This window comes from Mandrillus leucophaeus, unplaced genomic scaffold (assembly GCF_000951045.1).
Source record: "Mandrillus leucophaeus isolate KB7577 unplaced genomic scaffold, Mleu.le_1.0 Scaffold505, whole genome shotgun sequence".
Lineage (NCBI taxonomy): Eukaryota > Metazoa > Chordata > Mammalia > Primates > Cercopithecidae > Mandrillus > Mandrillus leucophaeus.
The window spans coordinates 1160318-1178820 of record NW_012105421.1 but is presented as its reverse complement, the minus strand read 5'-3'; the positions used below and the strand labels follow the sequence as shown (position 1 = coordinate 1178820).

The window sequence follows — 18503 nt, the reverse complement described above, 5'->3', positions numbered from 1 at the left end:
TTTTTTTTTTTTCAGCACTTTATTCACCATAAATATTCCAGTGGATGTAACTGGAGGTCATTATCTTAAGTGAAACAAGCCAGGCACAGAAAGTCAAATATTGCATGTTCTCACTTATAAGTGGGTGTTAAAAACTGTGTAGACATGTAAACAGAGTGGAGTGATAGGCAATGGAAACTCAGTGGGGCGATGGGGTGGGACAGAGTAGACAAGACCAGCCTGGCCAATGTGGTAAATTAATGGGTACAATGTATATACACTGTTGGCTGGGCATGGCGGCTCACACCTGTAATCCCAGCGCCTTGAGAGACCAAGGTGGATCACTTGAAGTCAAGAGTTTGAGACTAGCCTGGTCAAATTGGTGAAACCCTGTCTCTACTAAAAATACAAAAATTAACCAGGCATGATGGTGCCTGCCTGTGATCGCAGCTACTCAGGAGGCTGAGGCAGGAGAATCACTTGAACCTGGGAGGTGGAGGTTGCAGTGAGCCAAGATCACACCACTGCACTCCAGCCTGGGTGACAGGGCAAGACTCCGTGTCAAAGAGAAAAAAAAAAAATAAAAGTGCAATGTGAAGCAGTAGGTGCTAATGTAGAAGCTGCAGCAAGTTATCCAGAAGATCTAGGTAAGGTAATAGATACAAGTAGCTACACAAAACAACAGATATTCAATGTAAATGAAACAGCCTCCTATTAGAAGATGCCATCTAGGACTTTCAAAATCAGTATGATTCTTAGGTGCTAAATTTTCAGAATTGAAGTTACGTTAGCATGCATGAAAGCAACATTAATATCCTTGTACATCTCCATCAGAGCTCATGAGTGACCAAGTACATTGTCAACGAGCAGTAATATTTGCTGTGATTGCTAAAATTACCACAGCCAGCCACTACCACCCTGATCAGTCAGCAGCCATCAACATCAAGGTAAGATCCTCCACTAGCAAAAAGATTACAACTCACTTAGGGTTCAGGTGATCAGTAGTAGCAATTAAGTATTTTTTAATTAAGGCATTTTTTTTTAGGCATAATACTTATTAGACTACATTATAGTGTAAACATAACATATCTTTTAGATTTAAAAGATTATAATTACATTAACTTATACAATCTATAACTGTGTACCTTATATAATAATATAGATGTAATTGTAGATTTGTGTATTTCTCCTTAAATTTCTATTAGTTTTTTCCTTCATGTATTCTGAAGCATTCATATGTTGCGCTCTCTCTCTCTCTCTATATATATGTATGTGTGTATGTGTATGTGTGTGTGTTAGGACTGATACATCTTCTTGATGAACAGACCCTTTTATGATTTAACAATAGGCCTGCTTAGCTGGTCCTTCATTATCTGTCCCTTGGTAATAAAGAGTTACAATATTTGGTAAGGATTTAAATTTTTTTCCCTAGTGTTCTAGAGAGCTACCAAACTGCTTTCTGTGAGGAAGTCCCATGGTCTGGTTTATATCTTAACAGTATCAACAGCTATTATATGAGATGGAGTAATAATACAAGCATGGAAGCCAGTGATGAAACTACGATAGCCACGTGGGAGACAACTACGGCATGAACTAGAGGGATGGCAGCAGAGATTGAAGTAGGTAATTGGTTTCAGGATATGTTCTGAAAATATAAGAATTGATGGAATGTAAATAAATGAGAGGCCAGGTGCAGTGGCTCACGCCTATAATCCTAACACTTTGGGAGGCTGAGGCGGGCAGATTGCGTGAGCCCAGTATTTCGAGACCAGCTTGGGTGAAACTCTGTCTCTACAAACAATACAAAAATTAGCCAGGCATGATGGTGTGCACCTTTAGTCTCAGCTACTTGCGTGGCTGATGTGGGAGGATCACCTGAGCCCACAGAGGTCAATGTTGCAGTAAGCTGTGATCATGCCACCGCACTTCAGCCTGGGTGACACAGTGAGACTCTGTCTCAAACAAACAAACAAAGACAAAAAAAGAAGTCAATCCTGACTTGGAATGAACAACCAAACGTGTATGGCAGGGCTGTTAACTAAGACAGTGAACACTGAGGGAGAAGTATATTTCAGATTAAGAAGAGGGGAAATAAGTTCTGTGTTAAGAATTTTATCTCTATGTTCTTATGCTATATTAGGAATCAGTCTGTAGTTTTCCTATCTTTGTATGGTTTTGGTATCAGAGTAATGGTGGCCTCAATCAATGAGATGAGAACTTCATCTTATTCAATGTTCTAGAAGTATATGTAGAAATAGTATCTTCGTAAAAAGTTTGGGAAAAACTATCAGAAACTGAAGGTTTCTTTGTGGAAACTTTTTTTTTTTTTTTGAGACGGAGTCTCGCGCTGTCGCCCAGGCTGGAGTGCAGTGGCCAGATCTCAGCTCACTGCAAGCTCCGCCTCCCGGGTTCACGCCATTCTCCTGCCTCAGCCTCCTGAGTAGCTGGGACTACAGGCGCTGCCACCTCGCCCGGCTATTTTTTGTATTTCTTAGTAGAGATGGTGTTTCACCGTGTTAGCCAGGATGGTCTCGATCTCCTGACCTCGTGATCCACCCATCTCGGCCTCCCAAAGTGCTGGGATTACAGGCTTGAGCCACCGCGCCCGGCCGGAAACTTTTTTTTTTTTCAGAGGGAGTCTTGCTATGTCACCCAGGCTGGAGTGCAGTGGCGCAATCTTGGCTCACTGCAACCACCGCCTCCTGGGTTCAAGCGATTCTCCTGCCTCAGCCTCCAGAATACCTGGGATTACAGGTGTGCACCACCATGGCTGGCTAATTTTTGTATTTTTAGTAGAGACTAGGTTTCACATGTTGGCCAGGTGGTCTCGAACTCCTGACCTCAAGTGATCTGCCCGCCTCAGCCTCCCAAAGTGCTAGGATTACAGGCATGAGCCACCACTCCTGGCTTCTTTGCAGGAAAATTTAAACAAAAATTCAATTTCATTAATAGATACTGGGTTATACAAGTTATTATTCTATTTTTTTTGAGACAGAGTCTTGCTCTGTTGCCCAGGCTGGAGTGCAGTGGTGCAATCTCAGCTCACTGCAACCTTCTCCTCCTAGGTCCAAGCGATTCTTGTGCCTCAGCCTCCTGAATAGCTGGGATTACAGGCATGCACCGCCACATGTGGCTAATTTTTGTATTTTTAGTAGAGATGGGGTTTCACCATGTTAGCCGGGCTGGTCTTGAACTCCTGGCCTCAAGTGATCCGCCTGCCTTGGCCTCCAAAAGTGCTGGAATTACAGGCGTGAGCCACCGTGCCCGGTCACAAGTTATCTAATTCTTTATGAATGAGTTTTGGTAATTTGTGTCTTTCAGTCCATTTCACCTAAGTTGTTGAATTTTGGGGCATCATGCTGTTTATCATATTTCTATATTATCTGTTTAACAGCTGTATGATCAGTAGTGATGTTTCTTCTTTCATTCTTGATGTTAGCAATTTTTCTCTTCTTTTTCTTGGTCAATCTGACAAGAGGCTTATCCATTTTATTGATCTTCTCCAAGAACCTGCTTTTGCTTTCACTGATTTTCTCTATTGTTTTCCATTGCAATGATTTCCACACAGATCTTTATTATTTCCTTTCTTTGCTTACTTTGGGCTTCATGTGCTCTTCTGTTTCTAGTTTCTTAAGGTGAAAGCTGATTTCCTTTATATATAACTTTTCTTCTTTTCTAATATAGGTGTTATAGTGTGACATATTCCTCTTTAATTTGGCTACATCCCACAAATTTTGATGTTTCATTCTTTATTTCATCAAATTCAAAATAATTTGTAATTTTCCTTTTGATTTCTTCTTAGATCCATAGGTTACACATGTAAGTGTGTTACTTAGTTTCTAAATATTTGAGCACTTTCCAAACACCTGTCATTAATTTCCAATTTAATTCCAGAGAACAAAATTTGTAAAATCCGATTCCTTTAAAATTACTTGTTTTATAGCCTAGAATAAGGTCTTTCTTGGTAAATATGTCTTGTGGACTTGAATAGAATGTGAATTCTGTTGCTGTAGGTGGAATGTGTTATAAATGTTAATTAGGTCACACGGATGGCAGTGGCGGCCCCTCTGGAGTGGCCACTGTGAAGACACCAGCTGTGGCAGGGAAGGTACAGCAGGGACTGTGTGCTCCATGGAGCCAGTGGGTGCCAGGAACAGGTGGGAGCCATGCCCCCTTCTGAGTAGAAGGGAAAGGAGCCCCGACTTCCTGGGCACAGCTGTAGCCATTCAGCCACAGCTGCAGACCTGGGCATCCCTGTGCTCTCAGGGGCCCTGGAAATCCCCCTTCCCGACAGGCTCAAAAGTGCCTTCTCCCACTGCCTGGCTTCTCCCCACTCCCAGCACAACCTCCAATTTTGGAACGAAGTTGCGGCTGATCCCGGGTGCCGTCAGGACCTAGCTGGGTGTGCACGCACTTGAGGTAGTGCTGACATGGTCCCCACTGGACTTTGGGCACCAACAAGCATGGGAAGGAAGCCGGGAGCATGCTGAGGGCAGCTTGGTGTGGGCCTGCAGGCATCCCTCAGCACAAACAGCCTGGGCACTGTGGACAGCAGGTTGATGGTGGCAGGAGGCAGACAGGCTCCTGGGCAGAAAGGGGCAGGTGAAGCTTCACCTTCAAGCCAGGGACAGACTGAAGCTTGTAGGGGTGGGCTGCCTAGTTTCACAGACTGGAGTGAGAACTTATGGTGCTTTTACCAGGCCTGCCCATGGACCAGTCAGCATGCACTTCTTCCTCTCTGAAGCGCATAAAAATCCCAGACTCAGCCAGACTCTGGCAGATGGGATGACCTGCCTGTGGAGAAAAGCTACCCTCTGTGGGTCTCCTCTCTGCTGAGAGCTGTACACTCATCAGCACAACCTGCCTGCGGATAGAAGCTACCCTCTCTAGGTTTCCCCTCTGCTGAGGGCTGCAGAGACACCAGAACAACCTGTCTGTGGATAGCAGCTACACACTCTGGGTCTCCTCTCCACTTACGGCTGCACAGACATCAGGATGACCTGCCTGTGGATAGGAGCTACCCCACTCTGAGTCTCCTCTCCATTGAGGGTTGCACAGATGTCAGGATGACTTGCCAGCAGAAAGGAGCTACCCACTTCAGGTCTTCTGAGAGGTATACTGTTGCTCAATGAAGCATCTCTTCACCTTGCTCCACAACTGGAGGTCCATATACCTAATTCTTCTTGGACTCAGGACAAGAATTCAGGACTGAAAGATCTATAACACAAACATGGCTGAAAACCCCCCCTACCCCAATCACATTGCCACCACTCATGACATTGTGGGCAACGAGAAGGTGAGAAGAAAGGAGAAAAGAGCTGTGGCCCTATGGGGAACCCAGACTTAGGAGCTTCCCAAGCAAGGGCTGGCATACTCTCTTTGGGGCTCTGCAGTTGCTGGCATCTCCAAGCTTCTGGGTGCCGCCACATTCCCTGGTGCCCACAGTGGAAGCTGCTTGTGGTATGTCTGGTCCAGCTGTAGCAGGAAGCCAGCAGCTGTGACAGTGCATGGAGCTGCCTATCCTGCCACAGCCAGCATATGCCTGGCTGTGTGCAGTGGCCAGACCCCATGCTCATGCACTCTGCGCTGTTCTGTGCCTGGCTCACCCTTTGCAGGCATAGGATCTGGGCTGGTAGCAAAAGCCAAGCACAGCCTGCGAGGCCAAGTGGGCAAAACGAGCCCAAGTGGGCCTAAGCAAAACTTGGGCAAAGGTGCCACTGGCCACAGATGTTTCTGGCTATCAAAGTAACACCTTAAGGATCCCATGGCAACATTGGTCAATACTGTTGTTCAGGCCAGGTGTGGTGACCCTGTAATCCCAACACTTTGGAAGGCTGAGGTGGATGGATTGCTTGAGCCCAGGTATTTGAGACCAGCCTGAGTAACACAGAAAAACCCCATCTCTACTAAAAATACATACAAAAAAGCATTGTCCAAATCTTCTACATCTTTACTGATTTTCTTTTTTTTTTTTTTTTGAGATGGAGTCTTGCTCTGTCACCCAGGCTGGGGTGCTGTGGCGCGATCTTGGCTCACTGTAACCTCTGCCTCCCAGGTTCAAGCGATTCTCCTGCCTCAGCCTCCCAAGTAGCTGGGACTACAGGCATGCCCAGCTAATTTTTTTTTTTTTGTATTTTTAGTAGAAATGGGGTTTCACCACGTTAACCAGGATGGTCTCAATCTCCTGACCTCGTGATCTGCCTGCCTCGGTCTCCCAAAGTGTTGGGATTACAGGCATGAGCCACCGCACCTGGCCATCTTTACTGATTTTCTTTCAACTTGTTCTATTTATTAATGAGAGAGGATTATTGAAGTTCCAATTATAACTAGAGATTTATTCCTCCTTGCAGTTCTATTAGTTTTTGCTTAATGTATTTGCAAGCAATATTATATGGTAAATAAGTATCAGGACTTCCATGTCCTCTTGATGAATTAATTCCTTTATAACTATAAAATGACCCTCTTTATTCTGGATGTGGTAGACAGAATCCTAAGATGGCATCCATAATTCCTACCCCTGATTTACACAACCTGTATTACACCCTCTCCATGAATGTGTTGCGATATCACTCCCTGTGAGTGATATGTGAATGTGTTAGGATATCACTCCCTGTGATCATATTAAGTGTGATGGCAAAAGAGATTTGCAGATTTAATTATGGTCCCTAATCAGTTGACATCAAGTTAATCAAAAGGGAGATTATCCTGGGGAGGCTTTACCTCCCTTAAAAGAGATAAGCAGCAGCAACAGCAGAGATTCTTCTCCTGGCTTCGAAAAAGTAAGCTTCATATTGAGAGGATCTATGTCTGTGTGTGTCGCACATAATAAGGACATGAGGGTTGACCTCTAGAAGATTGATAGGGTTTGGCTATGTCCCAGGATTCAGGAGGGAACCACGGGGAGGTAACTGAATCATGCGGGCCGGTCTTCCCTGTGCTATTCTCATGATAGTGAATAAGTCTCACAAGATCTGATGGGTTTATCAGGGGTTTCCGCTTTTGCTTCATTTTCTCTTGCTGCCACCATGTAAGAAGTGCCTTTTGCCTCCCGCCATGATTCTGAGGCCTCCTCAGTCATGTGGAACTGTAAGTCCAATTAAACCTCTTCTCAGTCTTGGATATGGCTTTATCAGCAGCATGAAAATGGACTAATACAAAAATGAAAACCTCCATTGCACATCTAAAAGGAAGACAATTTTTCCAATGAGCTTCTAAGAAAATTGAAAGATGAGATCGCATCCCTGGCTGACACTTTGATTTCACCCTAGTGATATCCTGAGCAAAGAGTTGAGTTAACTTGTATCTGATCTCTTGACCCAGAAAACTGACAGTTAATCAATTTGTGTGATTTGAATCCATTGAGTTTGTGGCAATTTGTTACATAACAATATAAAATAAATACTCTCATTAATATTCTTTGCTTTGAAATATACTTTGATATTAATAAAGCCACATAATCTATCTTTTGATTAGTGTTAGCATGGTATATATCTTTTTGCATCTCTACTTTTAACTTATTTGTACCTATATATTTAAACGAATTTCTTATAGGCAGCATATAGTTGAGTCTTGCTTTTTAATCTAATCTCACTAGGGTGTTTAGTTCATCTACATTTAATGTGATTAGATGATTGGGTTTAAGTCTATCATCTTGCTGTTTGTTTTCTATTTGTCCCATCTTTTCTTTATAATTATTTTTATAGTTACATTTTATCTCCTTTGTTGCCTTCCCAACAAAACTTTTGTGTTATTTTACTGGTTACTTATCGGTCTACCTTGAAGTGATATATACCATTTCATATGTAAGAATGGTAAAGCAATACCCCCAGGTCTTCCCTTTGGGCCTTTGTATCAAAATGTCAGACATTTTGCTTCTTTTAAAACTTTTTTTTTTTTTTAGAGACAAGGTTTCACTCTGTTGCCCAGGCTGGACTGTAGTGGCACAATCACAGCTCACTGCAGCCTCAAACCCCTGGATTCAGGTGATCCTTCTGCCTCAGCCTCCTGAGTAGCCAGGACTACAGCAACACATCACTGCATCCAGATTTTTAATTTTTTTTTTCTAGAGATGAGGTCTTGCTATATTGCAAAGGCTGGTCTTGAACTTTTGGGCTCAAGTAATCCTCCTGGCTCAGCCTCATAAAGTGCTGGGATTACAAGTGTGAGCCACCATGCCCCGTCCACTACTTTTATTTTTGAAAGATATTTTCATTGGATATAGAATTCTAGATTGACAGTTTGTTTTTCCTTTCAGTACTCTAAATATCTCACTGAACTGTTTTTTGGTTTGCAGTGTATTTGATAAGTAGTCTGAGCTTTGTTCTATATGTAATGTCTTGCCCCCAGCTATTTTTAAGATTTTCTCCATCCCTAATTTTAGGCCTTTTGATTATATCTCCTTTGAAATATTTCATGTTTCTTGTGTTTGGTGTTCATTGAACTTCCTAGATCTCTGAGTTTACAGTTTTCATCAAATTTGAACAAATTGTGTCCATTTTTTTTCTGCACATATTCTTTTCTTTTCTGTCTCCTTCTCTGTCTGGTAACTCCAATTACACATAACTTGAAGTTGTCCCACAATTGACAGATTTTCTGGACTTTTTTTTCAGTCTTGTTTCTCTCACTTTCATTTTGAATTTTTTTTTTTTTTCCTTGAGACAGACTCTCACCCTGTTGCCCAGGTTGGGGTGCAGTGGTACAATCTCAGTTCACTGCAATCTCTGCCTCCCGGGTTTAGGCGATTCTCCTGCCCCAGTCGCCCCAGTAGCTGGGACTACAGGTGTGCATCACCACAACTGGCTAATTTCTATATTTTTGGTAGAGACAGGATTTTGTCATATTGGCCAGCCTACATTGTTTCATTTTGAATAGTTTCAATGGTTACGTCTTCAACTTCACTCATCTTTTCTTCTGGAATATCTAACCTATTAATCTCATCCAGTGTATTTCTGATCTCAGACATTATAACTTTCATCTGTAGACATTAGTTTTGGGTTTCTTATATATATTATGTCTCTTTACTTGCTCAACCTTTCCTCTAGCCTCGTTAATGCATGCAATTGTTACAGTTACAATGTCTTTGTCTACTAATTCTATCATCTGTGTCATTTTTACATTGGTTTCACTTGTTGGCTTTTTTCCTTCTCACTATCGGTTATATTTTCCTGCTTCTCTGCATGCCTGGTAATTTCTTATTGGATGCCAAACATTATAAATTTACTTTAGCTATTTTTGTATTCCTATAAATATTCTTCAGCTTTGTTCTGGGATATAGTTATTTGAAAACGTATTTCAAATAAGGAACAAATGTTTGATCCTCTTAGGCCTTGCTTTTAAACTTCGTTAGGTGGGAACCAAATATTCAGTCTATGGTTTATTTTACTACACTATGGAGCAAAACTCTCTCTGAGTATTCTACCCAATGCCCTGTGAATTATGAACTTTTCCTCTCTGCCGGTGGGAACAGGAAGTATTATTAACATTGTATATGCTCCTGACATTGTTCCTTGTAACTTTTTTGAGTGGTTCTTGTTCTGGTCTCAGGAAATATATTTACACGCAGGCACCGACCCATTGTCTGCTATCATTTGAATAGAATCCTCTTATGATCTCTGGAGCTCTCTGTGGAGCTCTATCTGGCACTCTGTCCTGCAAAGTCTAGTCACCATGGCCTCCTCAAACTCTCAGCACCATGTCCATCTCTGCTGTTATCTGCCTGTTTTTCCCTCCTTTAGCTGCAATCTGGAAACTCTCTCCAGAAAGCAAGCTGGGTAATTGTAGGGCTCACCTGGTTTGTTTCCTGTCTCTCAGAGATCTTTCCACAGCCTGGTGAAGAGTATCTTGAAAACTACTGTTTTTTTGTTGTTGCTCTTTCTTTGTTTTTGAGATGGAGTCTCACTCTGTAGTCCATACTGGAGTGCAGTGACACAATCTCGGCTCACTGCAACCTCTGCCTCCCAGGTTCAAGCGATTCTTGTGTCTCAGCCTCCCAAGTGGCTGGTACTACAGACGTGCACCACCATACCCCAGCTGATTTTTTGCGTTTTTCAGTAGAGACAGGGTTGGCCAGGCTGGGCTTGAACTCCTGACCTCAAGTGATTTGGCCTCCCAAAGTGCTGAGATTACAGGCATGAGCCACTGTGCCCGGCCCTTGAAAACTATTGTTTCATGTATTTTGTATAATTTTATTAGATCTTTCATGTATGAAGGCAAATACAGTCCTGTTAATCCACGTTGGCAGGAAGAAGTTCAGGATTTCTTTTCTGGATATGTTAAATTTAAGATGTCTACTGGCATCTAAGTGAAAGGGCCAAGTTGGCTGTTGGATTACTTCTTTTTGAGTCTAGAGCTCAAAATGATACCAGGGATACAGATACACATTTATGAAATATCAGAGTTTAGATGGAATTTAAAGCTGTGAGACTGAATGAAATAATTTAAGAAGGGATTGGCAAACTATGGCTCATGGGCCAAATCTGGCTCCATCAGATTTTTTTAATGAGTAAAGTTTTCATATGTTTTATAAGTAAAGTTTTATAGAAACACAGCTATGCCCATTTGTTTAGATACTGTTTTAAGGCTGCTTTTGCACAACAGAGTTCAGTATCTGCAACAGAGGCATCTGCCCTGCAAAGTCTAAAATACCTATTACCTGGATCTTTACAGAAAAAGATCGCCAGAAAAAGACTGCCCTTGAGCTATAAAATCAATGTACAAAGAGAATGCCAGTGGATTAAATTCTGCAGAACTTCTATTTTTTTTTTTTTTTGAGACAGAGTTTCACTGTGTTGCCCAGGCTGGAGTGCAGCTGCCCAGTCTCGGCTCACTGCAACCTCCACCTCCTGGGTTCAAGCAATTCTCCTGCCTCAGCCTCCCAAGTAGGTGGGACTACAGGCGCCGCCACCATGCCTGGCTAATTTTTTTCTATTTTTAGTAGAGATGGGGTTTCACTATGTTGGCCAGGCTGGTCTTGAACTCTTGACCTCGTGATCCGCCCACCTCGGCCTCCCAAAGTGCTGGGATTACACGCATGAGCCACTGTGCCCAGCCTGGAGGTTTTTAAAAAATAGGAGATATTATGGCACATTTGAAACTTGATGAATATGCTCTAGAACAGAGGCAAAACTGATGAAGAGGTATAAGATGGGGACAATGAGAGATATTGAAGGAACAAGGGAGGAAATGAGACAAAGGCAGTAAGTGGACGCTCCTGCTGAAACACGTGGGATGCACATTGCCACTGTCTTTTGTCTCCCTTGAGTTATTGGCTGGGCTGGTTGGGTGGCTGCTATAACTGCTATAAGAGCAGGTAGGTATTTCCAGGACAATTAAAAATTATATTTCACAGAGACATACTTTGAGAAACGGTGAAATTTGTATCCCGTTATCAAAGGGTTTACATAATCCATAATAAAGCTAAATTATATTCTTATGGCATGTAAGTTATAACACAACTGGTAATAAAGTACTATTAGGACGAGAGTTCAACTACATTAATAAGCTGAAAAGACTCTGATGCCTAAGAACTAAATAATCGTTTCTAAAGTTATTATAATAGAAAATGTGTTTCAAGATTTTTAATTAAATATTTACAGAAAGCTTTAGAACTCTGCTTAGTTTTAAGTTAAGGATGGTGAACTTACCAATCCTCATCAGCCAAAAGCCTCAGGGCTTCTGTCAGTGCTATTTCTGGTTTAGAGAATGGTCGTAGTTCTGATAGATCCATTATTTCTGGACTATGAGTGACAGAAGGCATCCTTTCTTTATACTGTGAAATGACTCCAGTAGATGTTTCACCTAAAACAAAATATATTAAACTATGAGAGAACCTTTTTTTACAAATGTTTATCTTTTTGAGATGGAGTGTCGCTCTGTTGCCCAGGCTTGGGTGCAGTAGTGCAATCTCAGCTCACTGCAACCTCTGCCACCTGGTTCAAGCGATTCTCCTGCCTCAGCCTCCCAAGTAGCTGGGACTACTGGCGCGCACCACCATGCGCGGCTAATTTTTGTATTTTTAGTAGAGACAGGGTTTCACCATGTTGGTCAAGCTGATCTTGAACTCGTGACCTCAAGCAGTCCATCCGCGTCAGCCTCCCAAAGTGCTGGGATTACAGGCGTGAGCCACCATGCCCGGCCAAGAAGACCTTCATACAAAGGATACAAACATTATTCTGACTACAGTTGTGATGAACATTTATTATGGAAACATAGTACTATTAGTTTAGTCTTGAGGAAAATTACAGTACCCAGAAACCAAAACTATTGAAAACTTTACTTTTTATATGCAAAATTATTAACAAATTATATTTAATAAAAATATAAGTAGTTTTTCAGTCATGAGTCATAACAAAGTCTGGCTTTATTTTAACAGCTAAAAGTCAAAGAAGCAGTATGATCCCATTTTGTAAAAATGTGGATATATACCTGTTTCATAACTGAGAAGTGAAGATGAAGGTTCATGGCATCTGTATGTAGAATTCTAGTTGATTTTCTCTATTGATATAGAATTAGTGGCCTATTACAAATTCTAAGACCATGTGTAGTAATAAGAATGATGTTTCTTCTGTAATAAGACATTGACCAAGCATTTTCCAGATGTAAGGCACTGTACTATAAGTTGAGAACATAAATCATCCTCTTTGAGTGCTCAGGATAATATCCTTGAGAGCACTGTATAATGCGAGACACATGCAGTGGAGATATTAAAAAGAAAAGGGTCAAGTAGAATGGGCTTTTATAAGTAGGAAGATTTACTGGCTCTTTTTCCATATTAAGAGATACTTTTAGAAAGGAAATATTAGTCACTAGAAAATAACTATCATAAAAAATTACTTATTAACCATGCTATCTGTGACAAAACGTTACCTGAAATCACAAATATAAGAAATTTCACTTGATGTTGCATACTAATTACATATTCAGAGTTGGTCATTTAAAATCCAAAGGCAACAAGGTGTTAATGATATTAGCTGACATTTATTAAATACTATGCACCAGACCTTGGGATAAATGCTTTGCAAACTTTACTGCATTTAATTATCTCAACAAAGTTGAGGTAGGCATTCTAACTATCTTTATTTGCAGCTGAGAAAATAATTGCGTTTTACAGAGACTAAGAAATTTACTTAAGGTTCCATTGCTAATGAGTGGCAGAGGCAGGACTTAGATCTACGGCCACCATTACCTGTGATCTTCTATAAAGAGGTATAAGACAGAATCTCTGCTTTCAAAAACTTTATCACATATCTAACACAAAAAGTAAAAAGGTAAAATATGATGCCTTAAATTACTATAGCGATGAATCAGTACCAGTTTTTGTTATGTGAGGAAGATGATATCCCAATTATATAATAGACCCCTTTCACTTTTTTTTTTGATGGTTCAGATGGACCCTCTTTAGGTTTCGTATCTAAGACTAACATGCATAAATAAAATCCTCCAGCTTTGGAATATCCCAATCCTGAAAGAATAGCAAATAAAAAAATAGCACTATTATCATTTATTATCTTCCCTGGTATTGTGCTATGTCCTTCATTTATACTATCTAATTTAATTCATTCAACAACCCTATGTAATAATTATTATTCAGACATTACAGATGAAGAAACGAACGTGGAAGTTTTAAGAATTCCCTTAATATATCTAATCCATTCCCACTCTCATGAAACAATAACTCATTAGAAAGATATACAGATAAACACCAAATTTTCAACCTTGAGATTATAACAATATGAAGTACTATCACCTATCTTTATTTTGTTCTCACCTGAAGAATGTTATCTTGAAAAAGGAGGTGTATAGAATATCAATTGAAAGTAGTGATGCTCAAATGAAGTTTTTTTTAAAAAAAAAACTTCCACTGTTGGCCGGGTGCAGTGGTTCACACATGTAATCCCAGCACTTTGGGAGGCTGAGGTGAGCGGATAACGAGGTCAGGAGTTCGAGACTAGCCTGTCCAACATAGTGAAACCCCGTCTCTACTAAAAATACAAAAATTAGCCTGGCATGGTGGTGCACACCTGTAGTCCCAGCTACTCGGAAGGCTGAGGCAGAAGAATCGCTTGAACCCGAGAGATAGAGGTTGCAGTGAACCAAGACTGCACCACTGCACTCCAGCCTGGTTGACAGAAAAGACTCTATCTCAAAAAAAGCAAAACAAAACAAAACAAAAACTTTCACTGTGTTGCAGATTGATTCTTTTATAAAGTACAATAAAAAGTGTTGTGGCACTGTCAAATTGTTAAAATAGTTTCTAGAAGCTAAATATTGTCTGTATGTATGTTATCATAGATGTGTAGCAAACAGTTCACACAGTCTGTGAAACACACTTTGAGAAGCAGTGAACTGATAGAAAGTTTCTTAACTGGAGACATATCCAATTAGAATTTAGCTATTAAAAATTATTTCTGCTAATATGTTCATAACCATAAATAGAGCTAAACAGCTATACTTTGAGCTGATCAACATAATACTTGTGTAAGCATATTCTTATTTTCAAATATAAGGATGACTTCAAAGTGGTACTCTCCTTATACTTCTCAGAAACCCAATCTTTAAAGCCTACATTATAGGCAAAAATCACAAAATTAGTTGATCCATCAAGAATGAATACCCCCAAATTTATGATTTATTACTATTTGTAATATTTGTACTTCTATTTCTACTCTTCACACTAGCTAAGTTAGGTAGGAAGTTTCGTGGGTTTTTCTCTCCCTGAATTTTATGACAATAACAAATAGTGAATTATGTGAGAATGCTGAGAGGCTTAAGTTTCACAAACACCTACATTTAATGGGTTTTAGGGACATCTTTAGCCACAATGTTACAGGCTAACACCTCTCATCAGGCATACTCTCAACAATTAATAGCTTTCAAAATACAGTTTTCTCCACTTGTTGTATTATAATGGAAATAAAAGCTAGGAAAAACCTCAGATACTAATTTAGGTTAAATCTTTTTTTATTTTTCCCTTCAAGAGAAGTATACTGTCTGTTAAATTTAGAGTATTTTTTGTAACCTTCTTGAGCATTTTGTTGCTATCTAGACTTCAGATGCAACATAAATTTAAGAGTGTTTATTACATTTCACAGTTTATTTCTTAATAATATTAAACAAAACAGTAATTAAGCAATAATAGTTAATGTGTATTATAGTTCACATGGTTTTTTACTTCAACATCTGATTTTTCCTCGTTGCTACTATACCTAACATGTATTCAATATTTTAAAAAACAACACCAGGAATCATAGATTCTATTCTTGACTGAGCACAAAACATTGTAGGTACTCAAGGATAGACTGAATAAATGACAAATGCAATGACCTTTTTGGATCATGATGTAATATAAACCAGTTTCACCATCTCAGTTATCTGCTATAAAATGGGATACCACTCCTCAGCAAAACAGGAATATTTCCAGGGAGTGTAGAAGAGATCCTTGAGATAATCTGGACCTTTGAGATAATTAAGATATTCACAGGGGCAGAAAGCTGAGGCCGGCTTCCAGGTCACAAAGTTAATTAAAGGCACAACTGAAACTTAAGAAGCCAGGTCTGTCTATTGGCTCCCAGTTCAGTACTCTTTCTGGCACAAATGCACTGGACCACATGTGGTCTCTTCAACTTAACAAGCATTTGTGACTTTATTCTTTACATCTAAATAAGTGACCTATCTGAATCTGAAAACACTAAAGATAGTGATCATTTTAAACAGGACCCTTTCAATGGAGGGCTGAAGGCAATGTTTTCTTAAAGAGAACTCTTATTTTTTGATAGCCCCACCTCATCTCCAAAAATATCTAAATCTAGAAGGGAGAAACACAATCATTTTTCTTTTTATGAGAAAGCATATTATTTTAATAGTTATATATAATTAAAACAGAAACTGTGAGTCTTGCAAATTTCAGTGTTATATAAGATATTTCATTCTTAGTCATATATTACCCCCAGTGAAACCTCATTTCATCAGCTTTAGACTATTACTAGAAAAAAAAAAAAAATACCAAAACTTAAATTCCACTTACCTTCAGATGCCATTTTCTCAGTTCCTGTATGTTTCATTCGTTCCCAGGAATTTTTTTCCTTCTTTTCACAATCTTTATTGTGAAACAGTTCTTTCTCTTCTTTTCTCTTTTGTCTCATCTTATTATAAGTAGATTTTGAAATAGAAACTTTAGCCTGCATGAAAAAGTTGAAAATCTGAAAATACTCAGGGAGTTTGATACTTAAAATATCTTTGTCTCAGATAACTAATTTGTCTCTGAGGATATTAGTCTTTCACTACTTAGGTGTATCCTAGAAAACGGAATATATACATACATATATATGTATATATAGTACACGTAAAATATAAAGTACACAGAGAATAAAAAGTATATTACATACTTTATCCCCAGAATAAGAATGCCTTTATTAAGTGGGAAGGGTGGATAATCTATTATTTAAATGATTAAGGATCAAAATTTCTTTCTTTTTTTTTTCCCCCTTGAGACAGTTTCACTGTGTTGCCCAGGCTGGAGTACAGTGGCGCAATCATGACTCACTGCAACCTTGACCGTCCGAGCTCCAGTGATCCTCCTACCTTAGCCTCCCAAGTAGCTGGGCCCACAGGCACGCATGGCTGTGGCTACATTTTTGTATTTTTTCTAGAGAAAATAGGCTCTCTACTTTCTGTGACTAATTTTTGTATTTTTTCTGGCCAATTTTTGTATTTTTCCTGGAGACAGGGTTTTGCCACATTGCCAAGGCTCAAAATTTCAACTGTACTAAGGCTTTTAAAATTTTAATCGAAATACTTTCACCACCCCACATCTGATATACACAAAACAATGACATACTGTAAGCTTAAATTTACTCTAATAATTAGCAAATAACCTTACATCTTTTTCATTCTCAACATCAAGATATGATGAAATATTTTGCTGGACTGATCTTCCATAAATCCCTGATGGTGGTTCAATACTTTGTTTACTTGAAAATGTATCCCCATTTTCCACAGAAGATATCACTGATTGGCTGCAGGTTGCTGGTGCTGAACTTAAACTTCCAAATACGCCTGAAATCAACCAACCACCAAATAGTCATTAACTAATTATGTGATGGTAATCTAGATAACACAGTTTAAGGTAAGGTTCTTGCCTTCAAGAATCAAACAACACAATTAATAAGAAAAACTGCTAAATAATTATAAAATATAAAAACAAATACCCTAACAGGGCAATAATATAAGAGGTGCCAGAAGGCAGTTCATGATAATAAGTGAGAGCTGCATATTACAAGTGGTAAGCACACATAAAGAAAAGGTTGCTGTGAGCTGTTTTTGTTTTCTGTTTGTTTGTTTGTTTGTTTCAAGATAGTCTCTCTCTGTCACCCAGGCTGGAGTGCAATAGCACAATCTCGGCTCACTGCAACCTCCACCTCCCAAGCTGAAGCAATACTCCCACCTCAGCCTCCTGAGTAGCTAGGACTACAGATGCACAGTACCAGGCCTGCCTAATTTTTTTTTTTTTTTGGTAGAGATGGGGTTTTGCCATGTTGTCCAGGCTGGCCTTGAACTCTTGAGTTCAAGTAATCTGCCCGCCTGGGCCTCCCAAAGTATGGGGATTACAGGAGTGAGCCACTGCGCCTGGCAGTTGGGTGTTTAAGATGGTTTCAAGGAGCAAGAATTTGAGCTGGAATTTGAAGACAGGAAGGATCTGTATAAAGTAAAGGAGAGAGAGAAATCTATGAGATGGTGATGTTTACATGCAGAGTTGAATGTTTATAAAGCATTTATGTGGAGCGAATAAATGAGCTTGGTTGGGCAAATAAAGGAATAACAGAAAATAAGTTTACAAGAGTAAGCTGTAGCCAATCTGAGGAGGGTTTTAAAATAACTTAATGGGCCAGGCGCGGTGGCTCAAGCCTGTAATCCCAACACTTTGGGAGGCCAAGACGGGCGGATCACGAGGTCAGGAGATCGAGATCATCCTGGCTAACACGGTGAAACTCCGTCTCTACTAAAAAATACAAAAAGCTAGCCGGGCGAGGTGGCGGGCGCCTGTAGCCCCAGCTACTTGGGAGGCTGAGGCAGGAGAATAGCGTAAACCTGGGAGGCGGAGCTTGCAGTGAGCTGAGATCCGGCCACTGCACTCCAGCCTGGGCGATAGAGCGAGACTCCGTCTCAAAAAGAAAATAAATAAATAAAATAACTTAATGAGACTATCAAGCTACGAAGTTAGGAAAAAATTTTCAAGACTTTTATTCTATTTCATCATATTGAACAAAAATAAGATGCATACCCTCAATGTATACCACTACATTCTAGTTTTCAATTAAAATAGAAAATAGCTTTAAAGGATACTTGCAATAATTTTGTTCAAGGTCCCTTAGCCCCCTTAAAATATATAATGGGAGTTTAATTTTCACTTGCCTAGATTTTGTATGGGAGATAATTACATTGATTATTAAGCTGATAAATAAAGGCTATTTGAATTTAAACTATGCTAAAACTAAGTAAGCTATCCTAAAACTGTCTTAGAAGTACCT

The 18503-nt window shown here is 39.8% G+C and overlaps 1 protein-coding gene across 1 annotated transcript in view; it reads right to left on the bottom strand.

The window, feature by feature from the left end:
• The window catches only part of FAM179B (family with sequence similarity 179, member B), a 164925-nt gene that overhangs the window by 48769 nt on the left and 97653 nt on the right, over window positions 1-18503 (bottom strand). Inside the window, exons 11-13 of the mRNA XM_011996232.1 lie at window positions 16856-17031; window positions 16001-16154; window positions 11622-11775 (exon numbers count right to left, since the gene is read on the bottom strand). Coding sequence (XP_011851622.1) covers window positions 11622-11775; window positions 16001-16154; window positions 16856-17031 — 484 coding nt within the window. The remainder of the gene's footprint in view (window positions 1-11621; window positions 11776-16000; window positions 16155-16855; window positions 17032-18503) is intronic.